The 20,180-nt window shown below is 39.0% G+C and overlaps 1 protein-coding gene across 4 annotated transcripts in view; it reads right to left on the bottom strand.

The window, feature by feature from the left end:
- The window catches only part of gnptab (N-acetylglucosamine-1-phosphate transferase subunits alpha and beta), an 86,034-nt gene that overhangs the window by 8,531 nt on the left and 57,323 nt on the right, over positions 1-20,180 (bottom strand). For all 4 annotated transcript variants that reach the window (XM_060839599.1, XM_060839598.1, XM_060839600.1 and 1 more), the window contains 5 exons: positions 19,481-19,700; positions 15,307-15,420; positions 14,135-14,220; positions 13,281-13,379; positions 6,317-6,484 (listed from right to left, as the gene is read on the bottom strand). In XM_060839599.1, the coding sequence (XP_060695582.1) occupies positions 6,317-6,484; positions 13,281-13,379; positions 14,135-14,220; positions 15,307-15,420; positions 19,481-19,700 (687 nt within the window). The remainder of the gene's footprint in view (positions 1-6,316; positions 6,485-13,280; positions 13,380-14,134; positions 14,221-15,306; positions 15,421-19,480; positions 19,701-20,180) is intronic.

The following is a 20,180-nucleotide window of genomic DNA, read 5'->3' as shown; positions in this document are numbered from 1 at the left end:
GGGCCTCATTTGAGCCAAGGTTCTACTGGTGAAATGCCAGTGTCTCATCCATTACACACAGTTGAAGAATTATCTTTTTAAAAAGTTCCAAGTTCCATCAGCACCACACATCTATAGGGCTCGAGGTCATTTATTAGCAGAAAGCTTAGACTAAGTCAGGTAGGTAACTCAGGAATTCTGGATGAACATGAGATGAAGGAAAGGTTTGTATAGGAAGTAGAGTGTTGTGGTGTCGATAGCTTAGCTGGTCAATGCTTGGGATGTGGACAAGGTAATAAGTGCAAATCAAGGACATTTCCCAAAGATCAAATAGTTCAAACATTTGGCTGGGACTAATAGCTGTTCTCAAATGTAAGGCAATCAATTACAAACAATGGAGATACTAAGCTATTTGTAAGTCAGTAAGTCTGCAAGAAAAATTGTGTGTAATTCTTTCAAGAGTATATAGACTACATTAAACAAAGAAAATCTGTATTCAAATGTAAACAAGCTTAAACATTAGCAAAGTTCAATGTATTATCAAGTGGTTTGAATCATAAAACATATAATTTATAAATTCTACTTTCCCAGGATCAGACTTCTACTTTTGCCAGAGGGCAATTTCAATTTTCACAATGCACAACAACCTTCATCTCAAATAAATGTTTACCAACAATTCAGTTCAAATCGCTTGATTCCTTGAAAAAAAAAGATATTGTCCCTTTCTACAAATGTTTACTTGGATCTGTCCAGGTCCCTCACACAAAATTCTCAGTAAAAACACGTTCATTAGGATTTAGAAGTAAATTGCCACTGAAGGGTAGATTTTCAACATTCACCCACCTCATCACCAAGACACAGACACAGCAGTGTGTGCCATCTACAAAACTCACTGTACCTCCCAAATCAGCAACTTCTACAACCCACAACAATAAGGGCAACAGATTCTTGGGAACTGCAAGTTTCTCTCCAAGCCACACACCATTCTCACTTGGAACTATATTGCCACTCCTTTAGCATCATTGAATGCCAGCCCTAGAACTCCCTTGCTAGCAGCACTGGCGATGTGCCGACACTACGAACTGCAGTGGCTCACCACTACATCTGCTGGGCTAAATACAGATGGGCAATACATGGCCAACCAGTGGCACTTACAATCTATGAACAAGAAAAATTGAAAGTTGGCTTCTTTGTTAAAAGAAGGATTAGTTACCAACTGAATGGGATTCTGAGCAAGTCAGGAAGGTAAGGAATCCATTCAGGTAGGATAACCTTGCTTTAACCTGTGGAAAGCAGGTGCTACATTTTCTTCTGAATCACCATCTTTAGAGGGAACCACTTCTCCAGTTAAGATTGGGACCACTTAATTAGAAATGAGATAGATCAGAATCTACAATATTATCAAGTCGCTTTTTGCAGAGATTTCTGATGTAATGATATGAACTCACTACTTACAAGGTTGAAGGAAATGGAAACTAGTAAATTTCAGAAGGAACTAGGACAGGTACTGCAAGAAAATCAATTTGCATGGACATAGTAATAGGACAAGGCAATGAGGCTGACTGGGTTACTCTACAGAGAATCAGCAAGGACTCAACACAACCAATACGTTAATTCTATGTGGGACCATAGTTATATTTAGATGAATTGACAACAACTTTAATCAAGAAACTGTCTTATAAAAAAGGTAGCATATTTTGACACCAATATCACTGTGTCATTACTAACGGTGAAGATAGTTTAGAATTAGGAATACTGCTTAATGAACCTCAACACTACATCATTCAAGACTTGTATATAAACAGTAGCTGTTTGGCTGGTTATAATTAAAGGCTGATAAATGATAAGTGTAAATAAGCTGGCAAATCTAACCTACAAGGATAGACAGTGAACAATTTCCACTGTTAAATGGGGAGTACTGAGCAGGTGGAAGAGACAGAAAGAGATGTAGACTCCATGTTAGGAGTACTGCAGTTAGCTGTGCTGCTGGGAAGGTCACTGCTCTACACTGATTCTGCACTGGGAACACAACGAAGGGGCAAGAGCAACTAGATGGTTCTACCTTGCCTAAATTCAGAAGGCAAAGACTCCAAAAGCATTCAGGGAGCTCAGGAAGTTGGAAGATCACTGGCTTAGTTGGGGGAAGCTCTGAGGAGTTCATAAATAGTCTGAGTGTATTAATACTTCACAGCAGCTGACAGAAACGTAGCAGCTAAAAGCAGGGTTAGTCCATTCAACCCTTTGAGCCTGTTCTGCCATCCAATAAGGTCATGGCTGATCCTCTATTGCAATGCCATATTCCTGCTTTCTCCCCATACTCCTTGATGCCTTCAAAATCTAAACATTGTTCTCTCACTTTCTTGAATGCATTCAATGCCTTGGCCTCCAAAGCCTTATCGTAAAGAATTCCATAAGTTCATTATTGTCCGAGTGAAGAATTTTTTAAGATCTTTATCCTAAATGGTCAGTCCCATTTCCTGAGACTACCCCCGGTTCTGGATTTCCTAGCCAGGGAAAACAACTTCGCTGTATTTTGTTTGTCCAGCATTGCCAGAATGTTTTATGTTCCAATCTGATCCCCTCTCATTTTTCCAAACTTGAGCGAATTCAGGCACAGACAAACAAATCTCTCTTCATAGGACAGCCTTGCTTTCCCTCATGAACCTTGGTTACTATCTACCTTATCCTTAGGGAGAACAGAACTGCAGGCAATACTCCAGATGCGGTTTCACCGAGGCCAAGTATAACAATTAATCATCCCAACTTTTGAGCTCAAATCTTCTTGTAATGATAGCGAACATACCATTTACCAATTGCTTGCTGCACCTGCCTGTCTACTTTCACTTGACTACTGCACAAGTACAAGTACACCCAGATCCCTTAGTATGCCACACTTACCAATATATCACCACTCAAATAATACTCTACCTTTTTGTTTTTCACACTGAAGTGTATAATTTTACATTTAGCCAAATCTGCCATGTGTTTGCCCACTCACTCAATATATCTAAATCATCTAGAAGCCTCTTGTATCCTCTTCAACTCTTAGTCCCACTCAATTTTGTGTCTTAACAAATTTGAAAACATTGCATTTAGTTCTATCACCCAGATGAATAGCTGGGGCCCAAGCACTGATCCTTGAGGTAATCCCATTCATCACCACCTGCCACTGGGAGAAAGACCCATTTATTACCCCCTGCTTCCTGTCGACAACCAATTCTTGATCCATGCCCTTAACCTGCCTCTTTACCCACTAACATCTTATCTGCGACCTTATCAAATGCTTTCCGAAAATCCAGTACACCACATCCACTTCTCCCCTGTCTTTTCTATTAATTACATCCTCAAAAAGACTCGATTTTTAAAACATGATTTAATTTTCATAAACTCTTGCTGGCTTAGTCCAAAACCATTAATTTTTCCAAATGTTCTGATATCATGTCTTTTACAATAGTCTCTAGTATTTTCCCCCACTACTGATGGTAGGTTAACTTGTCTGTAACTATGTTTCTTCTCTCACTTGCTTTTTATAAAGTGAGGTTACATTTACCACCTTCCAATGTGTAGCAGTTGCCCGGAGTCTACAGAATTTAGGAAGACAATTACCAATGTATCCAATATTTCCAGGACCACTTCCCTCAGGAATCTGGGATATAAATTAATCAGCCCCAGGTGATATGTCAGACTTTAACTTCATTAATATCTCCCAGTGCAATTTCCTTCAATCCTACCCTCGCTCTAGACCTTTGGTTCCCTAACATTTCTGGGAAGTTATTTGTGCCCTGTTTAATGAAGTCAGAACCAAACAGAGTGTTCAATTCTTCTGCTATTGTTTTGTTCCCCACTGTAATTTTCCCAACTTTTGACTTTAGGGGACCTACATTTATCTTTGCTATATTTATAAAAGAATTGATGGTCAGTTTCTGGATTTTCTGCAATTTTACCTATACTCTATTTTCCCCTCTCTTGATCAAACTTTCTGTCCTCTTGTGAATTATAAAATCTTTTCAAACCTCAGGCTTGCTGCTTTTTCTGGCAATTTTATGCATTTCTTCTTTGAATTTGATACTATCCTTAACTTATTTTGCAAGTCTTGATTAAGCCACCTTCTTTCTTTTTCTTTTACTTTTACGCCAAACAGGAATCAATATTTGTTGTAATTCATGCACATGTTGTTTAAATAATAACTGTTGCCTATCTATCGTCAAACGTTTTAGAAACATTCCCTAATCCATCCTTGTCTATCTGTGCCTCATAGTTCCCTTTATTTAGATTCAGGACCCTAGATTAGCATTGGAGTACCCTACCACTGCGCGCCCCCCCAAAACCATCTTAATGAAGAATTTTCCTATGTTACGACCACACTTCCCCCATGGGACATGTACAACAAGACTTCATCCTTTCTCAGTACACAGTATCCAGTCTAGAATTGCCTCTTCTCTGGGTGGTTCCTTAATGTTTAGGTCTATCAAGTACAAACTTCAGGAATAATGACTCATATTCACAGGGAATAATGACTCAGAAATCTCGAAGAACAGCCTTCACTGTAGCGCCATCCTTATGATTGTGGTCAATGTTGTCATTTAAACAAATAAACTTCCTTCAGGAATATAGAGAAACATATTTAGAACAATTGTGCTACTGAATTCATTATTTCAAATATATTATTAATCTATCAGAAAAATTAAATGGATGCAGTCAGTAACAAAGCAGAGGTATGCGCTGACTTTTAATAAAACAGTGCTGAAAAATCTAATATTGAGAACCTTAACTCTTAAGCCTCATAACTGAGCAGAGTTGCTTAACTGAGATTTCCAGTCTTGAGTTGCAGTTGTTAGTTTGATTTGTCCAATGTATGTGTAAGTTAAAGTTACCCATGATTACAGTTGTATCTTTATTGCACACATCTCAGATTTCCCTTATATCCCCATTATTGTTTGGGGCCTATAGACAACTCCCAACACTTTCTGCTTCTTGCTGTTCCTTATCCAACAGAATGAGGTTGTAAAGTTCACCAGAAGCATTTTGTGGACGGGTTGATTGAGCGAGCTATCAGTAAAGAACCGGAATTATACTTCTGAATAATTACTCTAACGTAGCTCAGGAGTCCAGGGGAGTCACTGACACAGCAATTGGGTGATCAACTTGAATGGGAGTAGTTGTTGAGACAACGTCTATATCAAAGTGGCATATGGGAAAGGTTTTTAAGGTTCAATCAGCAGAAGTGAAGAACTGTAATCCTTTGTGAAGTATAATGAGATTGATGACCTACTGTTCATTAATGAATTTGCTGAGAGATCTATGGGATCTGTTTTGATCATATTTGTTATTTGATATACACTTTGGGGAATCAGGCTATTGCTCACAATTACCATTTAATTGTGTGTTAGAAATAAGTTGTACATGCATTATAGATTGTATTACTGTTCCAATGTTGTTTAGTGAAGTTTATTGTTATTTGCTCAAAACTGTGGAATCTTATGGCTTTGTCATCCTCCTAAGAGCCTCGGATTTCTCAATTTAACTGCTTTAAATATCAAAGTGACTGTCCACTAAGGGGATCAAGACAGAAATATGGCAGTCTGCCCAGGATCATAATAAGGTCAACAATATGAATTAATCCATCATACAGAACTTAAAGACTTTGGTCAAAGTACTGACTGACTGAAAAATGGGTACATTTATTTTATTGTTTCAGTCAATCATTTGGGGCAACACACCAGTTTATTTTTTTCCAAAGGAAATCCCAAATGTATTAAGATTCAAGATAGTTTCCAAATTTAGCTCTTAGCTTTGAAAATTAACTGGGTAGTATCAAAATTCAAACAGCCACCATTTATAAGAATAAAGTTTTAAATTAAGAATTGCAGAGAAATAAAACAGGTTAATTTTGATGTTTTTTAAAATCACATTCCATACAATTTCTTACTAATCAGTATCAACAAAGGTGTCTTAAGGAAGAACACTTATTAGGCAATATTCACTCCCATTATAAATCCATGTATAAACCCAGATTTTATGTTACTACAGATGGTTAAGCTGTCAACACTCTCCATTTTTATGGAGTCTATCAGACAATAGTTTTTAGACTATGCTCATGTATTATTAAGCACAGAAGCTGTTTGTGGTGGATGAGAATATTACTTGTCATTATCACTCGACTGGGAGGCGAGACTAAATATGGGCTTCATCCAAGAAATAAAATTGATGCTTTTATATAAGCATGTGGAAATTTAAACAGATATTAATTTCTTATACAATAGGGAAGTGCCTTCAATAATAAGCCACTTCCTAGACAAAGCACATCCTTTAAAGAAGAGTTTAAAGCTTCACTTACCATTCCCGAAGCTCGTGCATATGGAGAAATCTGTTACGGTACTCCCTTGGTAGTTCAAACTGGGATGGCAAAGGGAATAATGACTCATAGAAATCTCGAAGAACAGCCTTCACTGTAGCGCCATCCTTATGATTGTGGTCAATGTTGTCATTTAAACAAATAAACTTCCTTCAGGAATACAAAGAAACATATTTAGAACAATGGTGCTACTGAATTCATTATTTCAAATATATTATTAATCTATCAGAAAAATTAAATGGATGCAGTCAGTAACAAAGCAGAGGTATGCGCTGACTTTTAATAAAACAGTGCTGAAAAATCTAATACGAGAACTTTAACTCTTAAGCCTCATAACTGAGCAGAGTTGCTTAACTGAGATTTCCAGTCTTAAGTTGCAGTAATATCATCAAGACACCCAAGGAGCTAATCACATTAAAGAATTCACCCTAATGTCCAATGAAGGGAAAAAAAATACTAATAACAAATCACTTTTAAAATATTAGACAGTAAGATAAAGATTGATGTAGACCTGAGAGTTAAGATTGAAGTTGAAAATGTATGGACAATTTTTAAAACATTTATAAAATCTGGTGCTTAGTTACAATGGAGACAGTTAACAACAATTTTTTTTAAGGACTGGATCAGCAGCAGTTACTTAAACAATCGATTGTATAATGTAAAAATCAAGGCTCTTGTAACAGAGTTTCAGCATTGTTTTCTTAAAGGTCAGTGTATGCCTATGCTTCACCATTGACACTAAAACGTCAAATGGATTGCCACTAACTACATTCAATACTACATCCTCAACTACCTAAAATCTTTAATTAGGAGCTGTATGGCAGGAAATAGATGGTAGCTAAAATTGTGATAATGGATTGTAAAGAGAAGGTAAGGAGTTTGCACAAGGATATCGTTAAGTGAGCAAACAAAAACTTGGCAGAAAGAAAATTACATGGATAATTATTGGCAGGCAGAGTAGTGAAGCTGTATTCTATTTAAATGGAGAGGGATCTGGATTCCTAGTACATCAATCATGTAAAATTAATATGTAGGTACAGCAAGTGACTTTGAAAGCAAAGAATGTTGGTGTTCACTGCAAGGTAATAAGGAAAACAAAACATATTTCAAATAAGCAGCTAGGCAGTGGGAAGGTCACATACAATTTTACAAGGCACAACATCTTCAAACCCATTGGACAGGGGCCATAAAACCAGCCTAAGTTTCCTACTTCGAGCAGCTGTATTGAGCCAATAACAATGGCAATTTTACAAAGATCCAACAAGAAAACTAATCAGGACTAATTTGATTTTCATCACCTTCACTGAATAGTCATTTGGCTAATACCAGGTACAGAGGGATTTTCTTAGGAGGAGAGGTTGAGTAGGTTGGACCTGTACTCAATGGAATTTAGAAAAATGACAGGTGACTTTATTAAAACATGAAGAATCCCAGGGGATTTGACAGAGTACATGTAGAAAGGTTGGTTTCCCCTGATGGGAGAGTCTAGGACCAGAGAGCATAATCTCAGATCGGACATTTCAGACAGATGTGGAGGAATTTCTTCTCTCAGAGGATAGTGAATCTGTGGAATTCTTTACTGGAGAGAGCTGTCACAACTTGGTCGTTAAGTATATTCAAGGTTGAGATAAAAAGATTTTTAGTCAGTAAGGGAATCAGGGGTTATAGGGAAAACGGCTGGAAAGTGGAGTTGAGGATTGCCATATCAGCATGATGTGACTGAATGGCAGAGCAGACTTGATGGGCTGAATGGTCTATTTCTGTTCCTACGTTTCATGGTCTTAATTTGTTCTTAGGACATGACTTAAAAGAAAAATCACAGCACAACCACTGTGATGATCCCAGCTGTTGCTAATACTGGGAAGTTAGATCCCAGAATGAAACCTAAATTATCAGATCCTAGAGGTCAGATACATTCACATGACGCTACAAGACTACAAAGCATAAGGCGGTTACTAGACAAAGGAGAAACCATGAATTATATTACATTGAACAAAAAGGTTGAAAAGACTTCACTTCAAATTTACATTATTCCTTTTATCCCAACACCACCATTACAAACACTCAAACCACTAGTTGTATGCCAAAAATATTTACTCAGGCTCTTATGTTGTAAGCGATTTATTTTCAGAAAATTTCTGTGCATTCATGAGATACTTTCTTACCCCCATCTGGTATCTAGGTGGCATGGTGGCTCAGTGGTTAGCACTGCTGCCTCACAGCGCCAGGGACCCGGGTTCGATCCCAATCTTAGGTGATTGACTGCGTGGAGTTTGCAATTCTTCTTGCGTCTGCATGGGTTTCCTCCCACAATCCAAAGATGCGCAGGTCAGGTGAATTGGCCATACTAAATTGCTCATAGTGTTAGGTGCATTAGTCAGGGATAAGTATGGATCGGGTGGGTTACTCTTCAACGGGTCGGTGTGGATTTGTTGGGCCGAAGGGCCTGGTTCCATACCGTAGGGAATCTAATCTAATCTCTCCCAGCAAAAACCAAACAATTGCCAACTACACTAGGTGGCATAGTCTTGAGGCACAGGGAAGTATCACAACCTAGTACAAATGTGCATTGAATAAGATAATTACAAAAAAAACCTTGAACTTCAGAGTAAACACACAAGTTCCCTAAACTCCGCTTCTGGATTTCTTGCTAGAAAGCTTAACACTTCAGCTTCCACTCTCCAACAAACACGTGCACTGACTGAACTTCTAGATTGTTCTCTGTTGGGCACTAGACCCATCACAAGACCACAGCACAGTAGTTTGTTTTCTATCTTTTTGTTAAATGTTATGAACTATTCACCCCCAGCTCTTCACTTCAGGATGGAGAACCACATAAAAATGCATGTAAATGGATGTAGGTTTGCTTGCTGAACTGGACGGTTCATTTTCAGGCGTTTCGTCACCATACTAGGTAACATCTTCAGTGAGCTCCAAATGAAGCACTGCTGGTGCAGCCCACTTTCTATTTATATGCTTGAGTTTCCTAGGGTTGGTGATATAATTTCCTGTGGTGACACCATTTCCTATGGTGATATCATTTCCTGTTCTTTTTCTCAGGGGGTGGTAAATGGGATCAAAGTCAATATGTTTGTTGATAGAGTTCCATTAGGAATTCCATGCCTCTAGGAATTCTCTTGTGTGTCTCTAGGATGGATGTGTTGTCCCAGTCGCAGGGGTGTCCTTCCTCATCTGGTATGTAAGGATACTAGTGAAAGTGGGTCATGTCCTTTTGTGGATAGTTGATGTTCATGTATCCTGGTGGCTAGATTTCTGCCTGTTTTCCAATGTAGTGTTTGTTACAGTTCTTGCAAGGTATTTTGTCAATGACATGTAAAGGACCTATGCCTTACCACCAACTTCACCTTCAACAAAAAAATCTACAGACAAACCGATGTAACACCAATGGGATCTTCGATATCAGGGTTCTTAGCAGAGACAGTAATGCAGAGACTTGAACAAATAGCTCTGCCAAACATCCAACTCAACCTCTGTGTCCGCTATGTGAATGACACCTTTGTCATCACTAAAATGAAACAATTTAGAGGAAATCTTCAAGACCATCAATAATACCCTTACTTATATAAAATTCACTAAAGAGGAGGAAAACAACAACAACAACAAACTGCCATTCCTAGATGTCACAGTTGAGCAAACAGCCAATGGGGAACTTCAAATCAACATCCACAGGAAAATGACACATATGGACCAAATACTGAACTACAGAAGCAATCTTCCCAACACCCACAAACGAAGCTGCATTAGAACATTATTTCAACAAGCCACCACACACTGCAGCACAGAGGAAAATCACCGATACTGTGTATTCAAAAAGAATGGGCATCCAATGAACACAGTCCGCCGATTTCTCAGCAACAAACTCAAACAAAACACATCCAGAAACCGTAGTCACTCCCCCCTACATCAAAGACATCTCTAAAATGACTACCAGACTACTCAGACCTCTTAGCATCATGGTAGCCCATAAACCCATTAAAACAGCAGCTAATGAACTTGAAAGACCCTATACAGACAACAAGCAAAACTAACGTCATTTACAAAGTATTTTGCAAGAATTGTAACAAACACTACATTGAAGAAACAGGCAGAAATCTAGCCACCAGGATACATGAACATTAACTATCCACAAAAAGACATGACCCACTCTCACTAGTATCTTTACATACAGATGAAGAAAGACACTACTTTGACTGGGACAACACATCTATCCTAGGACAAGCCAAACAGAGACACACGAGAATTCCTAGAAGCATTCCAACAGGAACTTTATCAACAAATACATTGACTTGGATCCCATTTATCACCCGCTGAGAAAAATAACAGGAAATGACATCACCAACCAAAAGAAACTCAAACATACAAATAGACAGCGGGCTGCACCAGCAGTACTTCATTCAGAGGCTCACTGAAGATTTTACCCAGTAAGGTGACGAAACCTCTGAAAATGAACCTTCCAGCTCAGTGAGCAAACCTACATCCAGAACCTCAACCTGAGCTACAAATTTTCTCAAATCTTGCTAACACATGTAAATACACAGGCTTCCAGACTCTTCAGTACCAAGGTCTCAAGTCAGAAAGCTAGGTTTTCTCCTCAGCACACGAAATACAAAAATATGAAATAAATTAATGTTAAATGTCCTTAATGCTTCTCTAAATGAAGATCTGGAACATTGGATACATATCGTTAAATTCAAGGTTCGGAATAAGCAGCTCTTAAAATGTGAAATCAATAAAGCAACCATTCCCCATGGCTTCTGCTCCAAATAATGCCAGTAACACAGAGATGGAGATAAATTCAATAGCTTCATTTCTTGCATTAGATGTGTTGTAGACTACTGTCAAAATTCTGAAATTGCACATAATTCTATTAAACTCCTGAAAAATTGTACACTGATTTAAGTGAATAGAAAGAAATGAGTCATTAATCATGACAAATACTGATCTCGGGAATCAGACTTTATAATTAGCTTACAACTAGTAAATGAGTCATCACACAAATTGTTTGGGCAGTTAAAAGAAACCCATTGTGCCAATTCACTGCAGTTTTAGTGGGTTCTAATGGTTGACAGTCAAATTTAGTGCAGACATTTTCACATTTGGTATCACAATGTACAAGAATGCAGGAGCTTCCACCTCAAATGTTCAAATGTTTTATCCGCTTTGAACTTAAGATTTAGTTCCTCTGGTCCCATACAGTACGATGGGCAGCAAGACTCTGACACTGGTCCCCTTCCATTACAATCATCTTCGCTCCAGGCCAAGTGATATCCAACTCTCGAAGGTCCTTCTTAAATACACTGCCCCAGATGTGCTTTGATCAGCCCCTTCTTTTCCCATCTGATGGCATCCATTACAGTGCCACTCTGCTGCAGCATATGCCCAGAAAACAAAATGAGTATTCTGCTAGCCTCAGCTGTCACTCCATCAGGATATTTCACAGGTGTTCCTGGCTATTTCAGAACAAAGCTTCTTCATTGGTGATTCTGTCTCTCCACTGATGCCCAGAATCCAATGTAGGAAAAGCAGACGAAGATGTTCAATATATGCGTCACCTTAGGTATTCTCTTCCATGCCTTGCTGACAGAGATCTTGGTTGCTACTACTATGGACCTGACATTGCAGCTTAACATCTTCAAAGGCTTATACCACAACTCCATCTGCTGCATCAAGACCAGCAAGGATGGTCCACTTAACAGACTCCAACATCACTACAAGAGCACAGTAAGCTGCATATACTCTCCACTTGTTTTCCTCTGGGTTACTGATCTTTCAATGAAGGTAGTGATGCTGGGCACAGCCTTTGGCATTCCAAGCCAACATGTCCAGTTGAATGATCTTGATTTTGTAAACACCTATGCTTTGGTGGCTGAAGTATCACATACAAATTCCACGATGTGAGCCATCAATTTTGAGAGCAGCAGTAGCAAGGTTGGTCCACACACCAACCGCGAGAAGGCAATAACGGCCTGTACACCGGCCGTGAGAAGGCAATAACGGCCTGTACACCGCCTGTGAGAAGGCAATAACGGCCTGTACACCGCCTGTGAGAAGGCAATAACGGCCTGTACACCGCCTGTGAGAACGTAATAACGGCCTGTACACCGCCTGTGAGAAGGCAATAACGGCCTGTACACCGCCTGTGAGAAGGCAATAACGGCCTGTACACCGGCCGTGAGAAGGCAATAACGGCCTGTACACCGGCCGTGAGAAGGCAATAACGGCCTGTACACCGGCCGTGAGAAGGCAATAACGGCCTGTACACTGCCTGTGAGAAGGCAATAACGGCCTGTACACTGCCTGTGAGAAGGTAATAATGGCCTGTACACTGCCTGTGAGAAGGTAATAACGGCCTGTACACTGCCTGTGAGAAGGTAATAACGGCCTGTACACTGCCTGTGAGAAGGCAAGAACAGCCTGTACACCAGCTGTGATGCAATAACGGCCTGTACACCGCCTGTGAGAAGGCAATAATGAGAGGACAACAGCAAAGCACCTCCCCAATCACCATCAACCAACAGAACATCAAGCATGTCAACCATTTCGTACCTAGAGAACAACCCAATGTGGCTGTGTTTCTAAGGAGCCAGTAAAGGATGATCTGCCAACCAGCAATTTGAGACAGCCTGGGTACCTAACACCATCTCCAAGAACTTCGCATCATTAAAGATAGCATAGTTTTCCAAAAACCTTTTTAGCAATTCATATTTTCTTCACAGAATTTTACAGCACAAGAGATGCAGGAGTCAGCAATTACTATCATATACATGGAGGATATAATGGTGCTGCATAATAATATCAGACTAATTCATTGTGCAACCTATGTTGAGATATTCCAAAATAAAGAATGTACACAAAGAACAATATCAGATATAACAACCCAGTCACTGAAATGATTTTTATTATAATAATACTTCCACAAACATACCTTGGGTTTCTTCTGATGTCATCCAGTTGACCAACAACATGAGAAACATTAGTACGAATCATTTTAAAGGCAATCTCCTCTTCTCCCATGATTTCAAATCTGATTATTGAAAAATTGAAAATTAATCCATGCTTTTGTAAATTAAAATGTTTTTAAAAAATGACCCTTTCCATATTCATTTCCAGAATTGAATATCAGTATGGTTGTATGGTCTGACAGCAAAACATATCAATTACTAAAACCTACATGGTAAAAAAGGCGTGAGAACAGTCTGTTTCACCAAGTTCTCATTAATGTTCAGTATTTCTGTCTGATGACAAGGCATAAGAGGTCAGCCAAGACAGGAGAGGAATTCTGGTTTATGCATCTGAATCCAACCTAAACTGACGGAATAAAAACTCCTCTATGTAAACTACAACAATTCTAGATAGAATTAATATTGCTGTATCGGTACAGCTTTCAGTGGGATCAAATGCCACAACAAGCCTCTATAGAAATTGACATGCTTGCAGTGAAATTATGAGCCTGGCTGATATGACAAATGGTGTAAAAGTTCACAATGTACCAGAGATAGGTGAACAGGCACATTGCAGGACATTGTTTTTCTGTTGATACAGGTGGGGTGCCTTGGAGCAAATAGAGCTGCCCCTGATCGAGAACTGCCTGATGCTGGCAGCAATATTTGAAATGGAAATACAAAGTTTTAGTTCCCCACAGAAATATCCTCCACAACAAAAGATTACACAAAGAAACTATACTATTGGGAATCTTACAAGACAAAAAGACAATGCACGGCTATTTGCTAACCATGTTGATGGAAAAAAAAGTAGCATTCCATTAATTACTCCACATACTTGTACTTATTTTTATCCTTGTAAGCTTTGCGAATACGGTCTGTAATGGGTTTACAATTCATTACAAGTCCTTTGGTCACTGGCGGCTACAATAAACAAGATTTACAAAGTAAGTCAGATGTTCCTTGGAGTATTTGCAAACTTAATTTACCATATTAAAATTAAGTACAAATCTGAACAAGATTCCTTCCCATCGATAAATTAAATTTAATTGCTCCATAATTCTCTCCCTAAACCTCTCCACCTCTCTTTCCTTGAAGGCCCTGCTTATAACTCACGATCTCTCCTTTTGCTTGGCATGTGTTACTGTTTATGCTTTTTTTACATTAAAGCTGTTTAGCTGTTAGAAGTAATATCCTAATAGGCCTACAATCTCAAAGGTAGAAGTTCCCAATTTAATATCTGCGACATCCATTTGAAAATTGATTTAGTCAGTTAATATTTAAGAGTTATGACACAAATCACTGCCAGGGAATTAACTTCTTTTGGTCTTCCTGTGCTGAATGTTATTTACCACTGACCTGGTTAACATCAAGACGTTATACCGTATTTAAGATGTTAACACATTATATGCCTTCAATTTATTTCCATTTCTGCAGTTAGAATTACATTTACATGTCAGAAATATAGTCTAATGGTCATCAAGTCACAACTGGATTCTTCCAAATATTCTGCTCTAGTAGAAAATGTTTGGTGTAGCAACAGAAATATCTAATTTAAATAAAAAGTTGGTCAAAATACAGTTATGTTATTTCATATGCATAAGAAGTCTCAAATCATTTGCTTACTAACATTTTCAGCTAGTTCAGTTTTAACTGGGGCATTATGAAACATTTTAAAAATTGCTTTATAGTCAAAAAACCCTTGTCCATCAAGGAATGATGGAGACTTAACCTGCTGCACTCCACAGTTATAGAAATATAGTTCACAGTCCTGAATTAACAAATGCATCGAGAAGAAATCAAATGCCCCACATGAAAAAATGATGAAAGGACAGGATGACCGAATTATTCTTGTTCTAATCTGTGCAATTCCTAGGCAAGGGCCACGATACAATAGCAAACCACAAAGTAAAGTACCCCTCCAATGAAAATAAAGTTTAACCATACTAAGTGCAATATTAGTACATTACATAAAATAGGAAAGGTGATGGTTATTTGCCAAGTTCTTACCAGGTTTGGATCATAATATGCCTCCAGAGTGGGTGGAATTTTATCAATTTGAGTAGCATTTGTGGGAAGCATCTTGGAGCAATTGATCAGCATCTGTTCCAGACCAGTTAGGTCCTATATACAGTATAGAAAAATAGTTAAACCATAAAAAATGTGACTGATCACAAGAGAATAGTATCCTCAATCCTGATCCAGTGATCCTAGAGGATACAAAAAAATCTCAACAAACCTAATGATTGTGAGCCACATAAAAACATTAATACAACTACCATAAAATTTATAGTTTTTACAGTTTGCAATGTTTTAGAAATAAGTAAACACATGAAGGAAGCACATGTCAGGTATAGACAGGATAGATCGAGTGAATCCTTAGGAGAGTATAAAGGAAGTAGGAGTACACTTAAGAGGGAAATTAGGAGGGCAAAACGGGGACATGAGATAGCTTTGGCTAAAAGAATTAAGGAGAATTCAAAGGGTTTTGACAAATACATTAAGGACAAAAGGGTAACTAGGGACAGCATAGGGCCCCTCAAAGATCAGCAAGGCAGCCTTTGTGTGGAGCCGCAGAAAATGGGGGAGATACTAAATGAGTATTTTGCATCAGTCTGTATTGTGGGAAAGGACATGGAAGATATAGAACATAGGGAAATAGATGGTGACACCTTGAAAAATGTCCATATTACAGAGGAGGAATGCTGGATGTCTTGAAACGGGTAATAGTAGATAAATCCCCAGGACCTGATCAAGTGTACCCTGGAACTCTGTGAAGCTAGAGAAGTGATTGCTGAGCCTCTTGCTGAGATATTTGTATCATTAATAGTCACAGGTGAGGTGCCGGAAGACTGGAGTCTTTTCCTTGGGGTCGGGGGATCCAGAATTAGAGGACATAGGTTTAGGGTGAGAGGGACAAGATATAAAAGAGATCTAAGGGGCATCTTTTTCACACATAGGGTAGTACATGTATGGAATGAGCTGTCAGAGGAAGTGGTGGAGGCTGGTACAATTGCAACATTTAAGAGACATTTGGATGGGTATATGAATATGAAGGGTTTGGAGGGATATGGGCCGGGTGCTGGCAGGTGGGACTAGATTGGGATGGGATATCTGGTCGGCGTGGACGGGTTGGATCGAAAGGTCTGTTTCCATACTGCACATCTCTATGACATGCTGGCATATTTCAATACAGAAATGTCAATGTTCATGCTAAAATTTAAGATACACTCTTTACAGACGTTGTCAGATATGCTGAGTTTCCCTAGCAAATTCCGTTTTGGTGTATGAAATATCAATAGTTAATTGTTATCACTTTCAATTGTGCATAGGAGATGCCCAATGGGATTTCCCACTTGAAAATGATTTTCGTAGAACCACTTCAAACTGGCTTCAAACAATTTTACAGCAATACTACTTTTTGGCTGACTTGGAGATGCCGGTGTTGGACTGGAGTGCACAAAGTTAAAAATCACACAACACCAGGTTGTAGTCTAACAGGTTTAATTGGAAGTACACTAGCTTTCGGAGCGACGCTATCACCTGACGAAGGAGTGTCACTCCGAAAGCTAGTATGGTTCCAATTAAACCTGTTAGACTATAACCTGGTGTTGTGAGATTTTTAACTTTTTGGCTGAGCAGTGCACCAAGTTATTAATTAATTTTTTAAAAAGTTCTCCCCCACTAGTCACAACATAACCTCTAGCCTTTTGAGTTTCAACTTCAGACCTTTGGCCAGATCATTGGTCTTCATTCTATCTCAATGTCTTTGATAACAACACATGTTAAGGCTTTCCAACAACTCTTTTTAAAGATGCCTTCTTTCAATTTATTTTACAACATTACAAGTTCACAAGAAATAGGAGCAGTATTAGGCCATTCATCCCACTGAGTCTGCTCCACTGTTTGATCATAGCTGATACACTCCTCACCCCCATTTTCCTGCCTTCAACCCATTACCAATAAAAATGTTTAACTTCTCCCAGCATCCACCGCACTTTGGGGGGCAAGCAAATTCCACAGATTTTCAACCCTTTGGCAGAAGGAGTTTCTTCACAACTCTGTTTAAATTTGCTGCCCCTTATCCTAAGACTATAACCTCTCATCCTAGAATACCCCACAAGAGGAAGCATCCACTCCACATCTATTTTATTCACACATTTTATTATCTTGAAATCTTCAATTTGATCTCCTCCTATTCTTCTGAATTCCAGACAGTATACACCTTAAATCTCTCTTCATATGACAAACCCCTCACCTCTGGGATCAATCTAGCGAATCTCCTCTAAACTGCCTCCAATGCCACTTCATTGTTCCTCAAATAAGGGGACCAAAGCTGTGCACAGTACTTGTACAGTCTCACCAATACCTTGTATAGTTGCAACAATATGTCCCTACCTTTATATTCTATTTCTTTAGCTATAAAAGCCTACATTCCATTTGCTTTCTTTATTATCTGTGTGCTAGTTTTCTGTGACTCATGAATGAGAACACCTAGATCCCTCTGGACTGGAGCATTTCAAACTCTCTGCCCATTTAGACAATAGGTTAGATTCCCATTTTTTCCAACCCAAATGCATGACCTCGCACGTATGCATGTTAAACTTTATCTGTCATATTTCGGCGCACCCTCCTAACCTATCCATATCCATTTGTAAGGTTCTTATTTCCTCATTGCAATTTACCATCCCGCTGATTTTTGTGCCGTCCGCAAATTTGGCTATATAGCCTTCTACCCCATATCCAAATTGTCAATGTGGATTATAAATAACAGGGTCCAAAGACTGAACCCTGTGGCACGTCACTAATTACATCTTGCCATCTAGGAAAAAAAACCAATTATCCCAACTGTCTGTCTTTTGTCCATCAGCCAGACATCTACCCAGGCTAATAAATTACCCCAATCCCATATGGTCCATCCTTGTGGATTAACTTTTTGTGCAGCACCTTATCAAACCTTATTATGTTTCTTATTGATGGCAAAGACACAGATTTGGTTGCAATATAGTATCGACCCTTATTGATTTTAGAGTTATAGAGATATACAGCACAGAAAAAGGCTCTTTTTTCTTTATTTATTCACGGGATGAAGGTGTCACCCACTAAGCAGCATTTATGGCCCATCCCTAATTACCCAGATGGCAGTAAGAGTCAGCCACGTTGCTGTGGCCTGCAGTCATATGTAGGCCAGACCAGGTAAGGGCCTTAGTGAACTAGAAGGGTTCTTCTGACAATCAATTCATGGTCACCATTAGAGTCTTAATTCCAGATATTTATTGAATTCAAATTCCACCATCTGCAGTGGCGGGATTTGAACCTGGGTCCCCAGAATGTTATCTGGGTCTCTGAATGAGCAGTACAGCAATAATACCACGATGCCGTCGCCTCCCCAAGGCTTTTATTCTATGCTTTTATTGAAGTACAAGCGTGCAAAGCTTGCTAACCATTGTCAATCTTCTGCTGTAAAATGGAAGATGGGAGTGTGCAGCAGGACCTGGGTGTCCTTGTGCACCAGTCGCTGAAGTCGAGCATACAGGTACAGCAGGCGGGAAAGGTGGCAAATAATATGTTGGCCTTCATTGCGAGAGGTTTCGAGTACAGGAACAGGGATGTGTTGTTGCAGTAGTACAGGGCTTTGGTGAGGCCACATCTAGAATACTGGGTACAGTTTTGGTCTTCTTTTCTGATGAAGGATGCTCTTGCTTTCAAGGGAGTGCAGTGAAGGTTGACCAGGCTGGTTCCAGGGATGGCAGGGCTGACGTTTCAGGACAGACTGACTGGTTCAGGATTGTTTTCACTGGAGTTCAGACAATTGAGGGGGATCTCAGATGTATAAAATTCTAACAGGACGAGGATAGGGTAGATGCAGGGAGGATGTTCCCAATGGTGGGTGTGTCTAGAACTAGAAGTCACAGTCTGAGGATTCGAGGTAGAACATTTAGGACGCAGATAAGGAGACATTTCTTCACAGGAAGTAGGTAATGCTAAAACATTAAATATATTCAAGAGGTGGCTAGATATAGCACTTGGGGTGAATGGGATCAAAAGTTATGGAGAGAATGCAGGATTATACTACTGAGTTGAACGATCAGTCATGATCATGATCATAACAGGCTTGATGGGCCTCCTCCTCCTCCTCCTCCTACCTTCTATGTTTCTATGTGAATTGGTACAAAATGTTTACCTGCAAGCTCAGTGGGAGCTCATGAATCCTAGTTGCTAGCGTTCGGATTTCTCGATCAGAGAGGATTCCCGATCGATCAGTGTCGACTTCATCAAAAACATCAGAAAGGTTTAACGGCTGCAGTGCACTCATTACATAATAAAAATATGAAAATGCAAACTGCATGTCTTCAGAATGACGCACTTTATGGTTAGAAGTCTTGTCAAATGCTTCTGGAAACCTATCAAGTAATAAAGCCATCTTAAGGAATGAACATAAATATCAGAAAACAAAACAAAATGTCAGAAATACTCAGCAAGTCTACATCACTTGTGGACTTAATTAAGATTCCAGATTATGGCCTTTCTTTAGAATGAACAAATATTCAAATTAAGTCTAATCTTTGACACAGATCTAGAATTGAATTGGCGATTTTCTTGGTCTGTTAGACTCAGTTATAGCTTCTACATTATAACAGTGACAGCACTGCAAACATACTTCAATTGGTTATAAAGCACTTTGAAACATCTTTTGGTTATAAAAAGTACCACAGAAATAGAAGTCTTTTCTTCCATCTGAATTCTAAGCTAATATTTTTAATATTTCAAACATAAGAACATATTTTCATGGAAATATAAGCCATGATATAAATTGAAAAAAAAACTTTTGTTGGCTTTTGTTCATTAGTTCAGATGTTTGACACTAAGTGTTGCATTGATTA

The sequence above is a fragment of the Hemiscyllium ocellatum genome, chromosome 19 (assembly GCF_020745735.1).
Source record: "Hemiscyllium ocellatum isolate sHemOce1 chromosome 19, sHemOce1.pat.X.cur, whole genome shotgun sequence".
NCBI classification, from domain to species: Eukaryota; Metazoa; Chordata; class Chondrichthyes; order Orectolobiformes; family Hemiscylliidae; genus Hemiscyllium; species Hemiscyllium ocellatum.
This window is presented reverse-complemented; position numbering and strand designations above follow the sequence as displayed.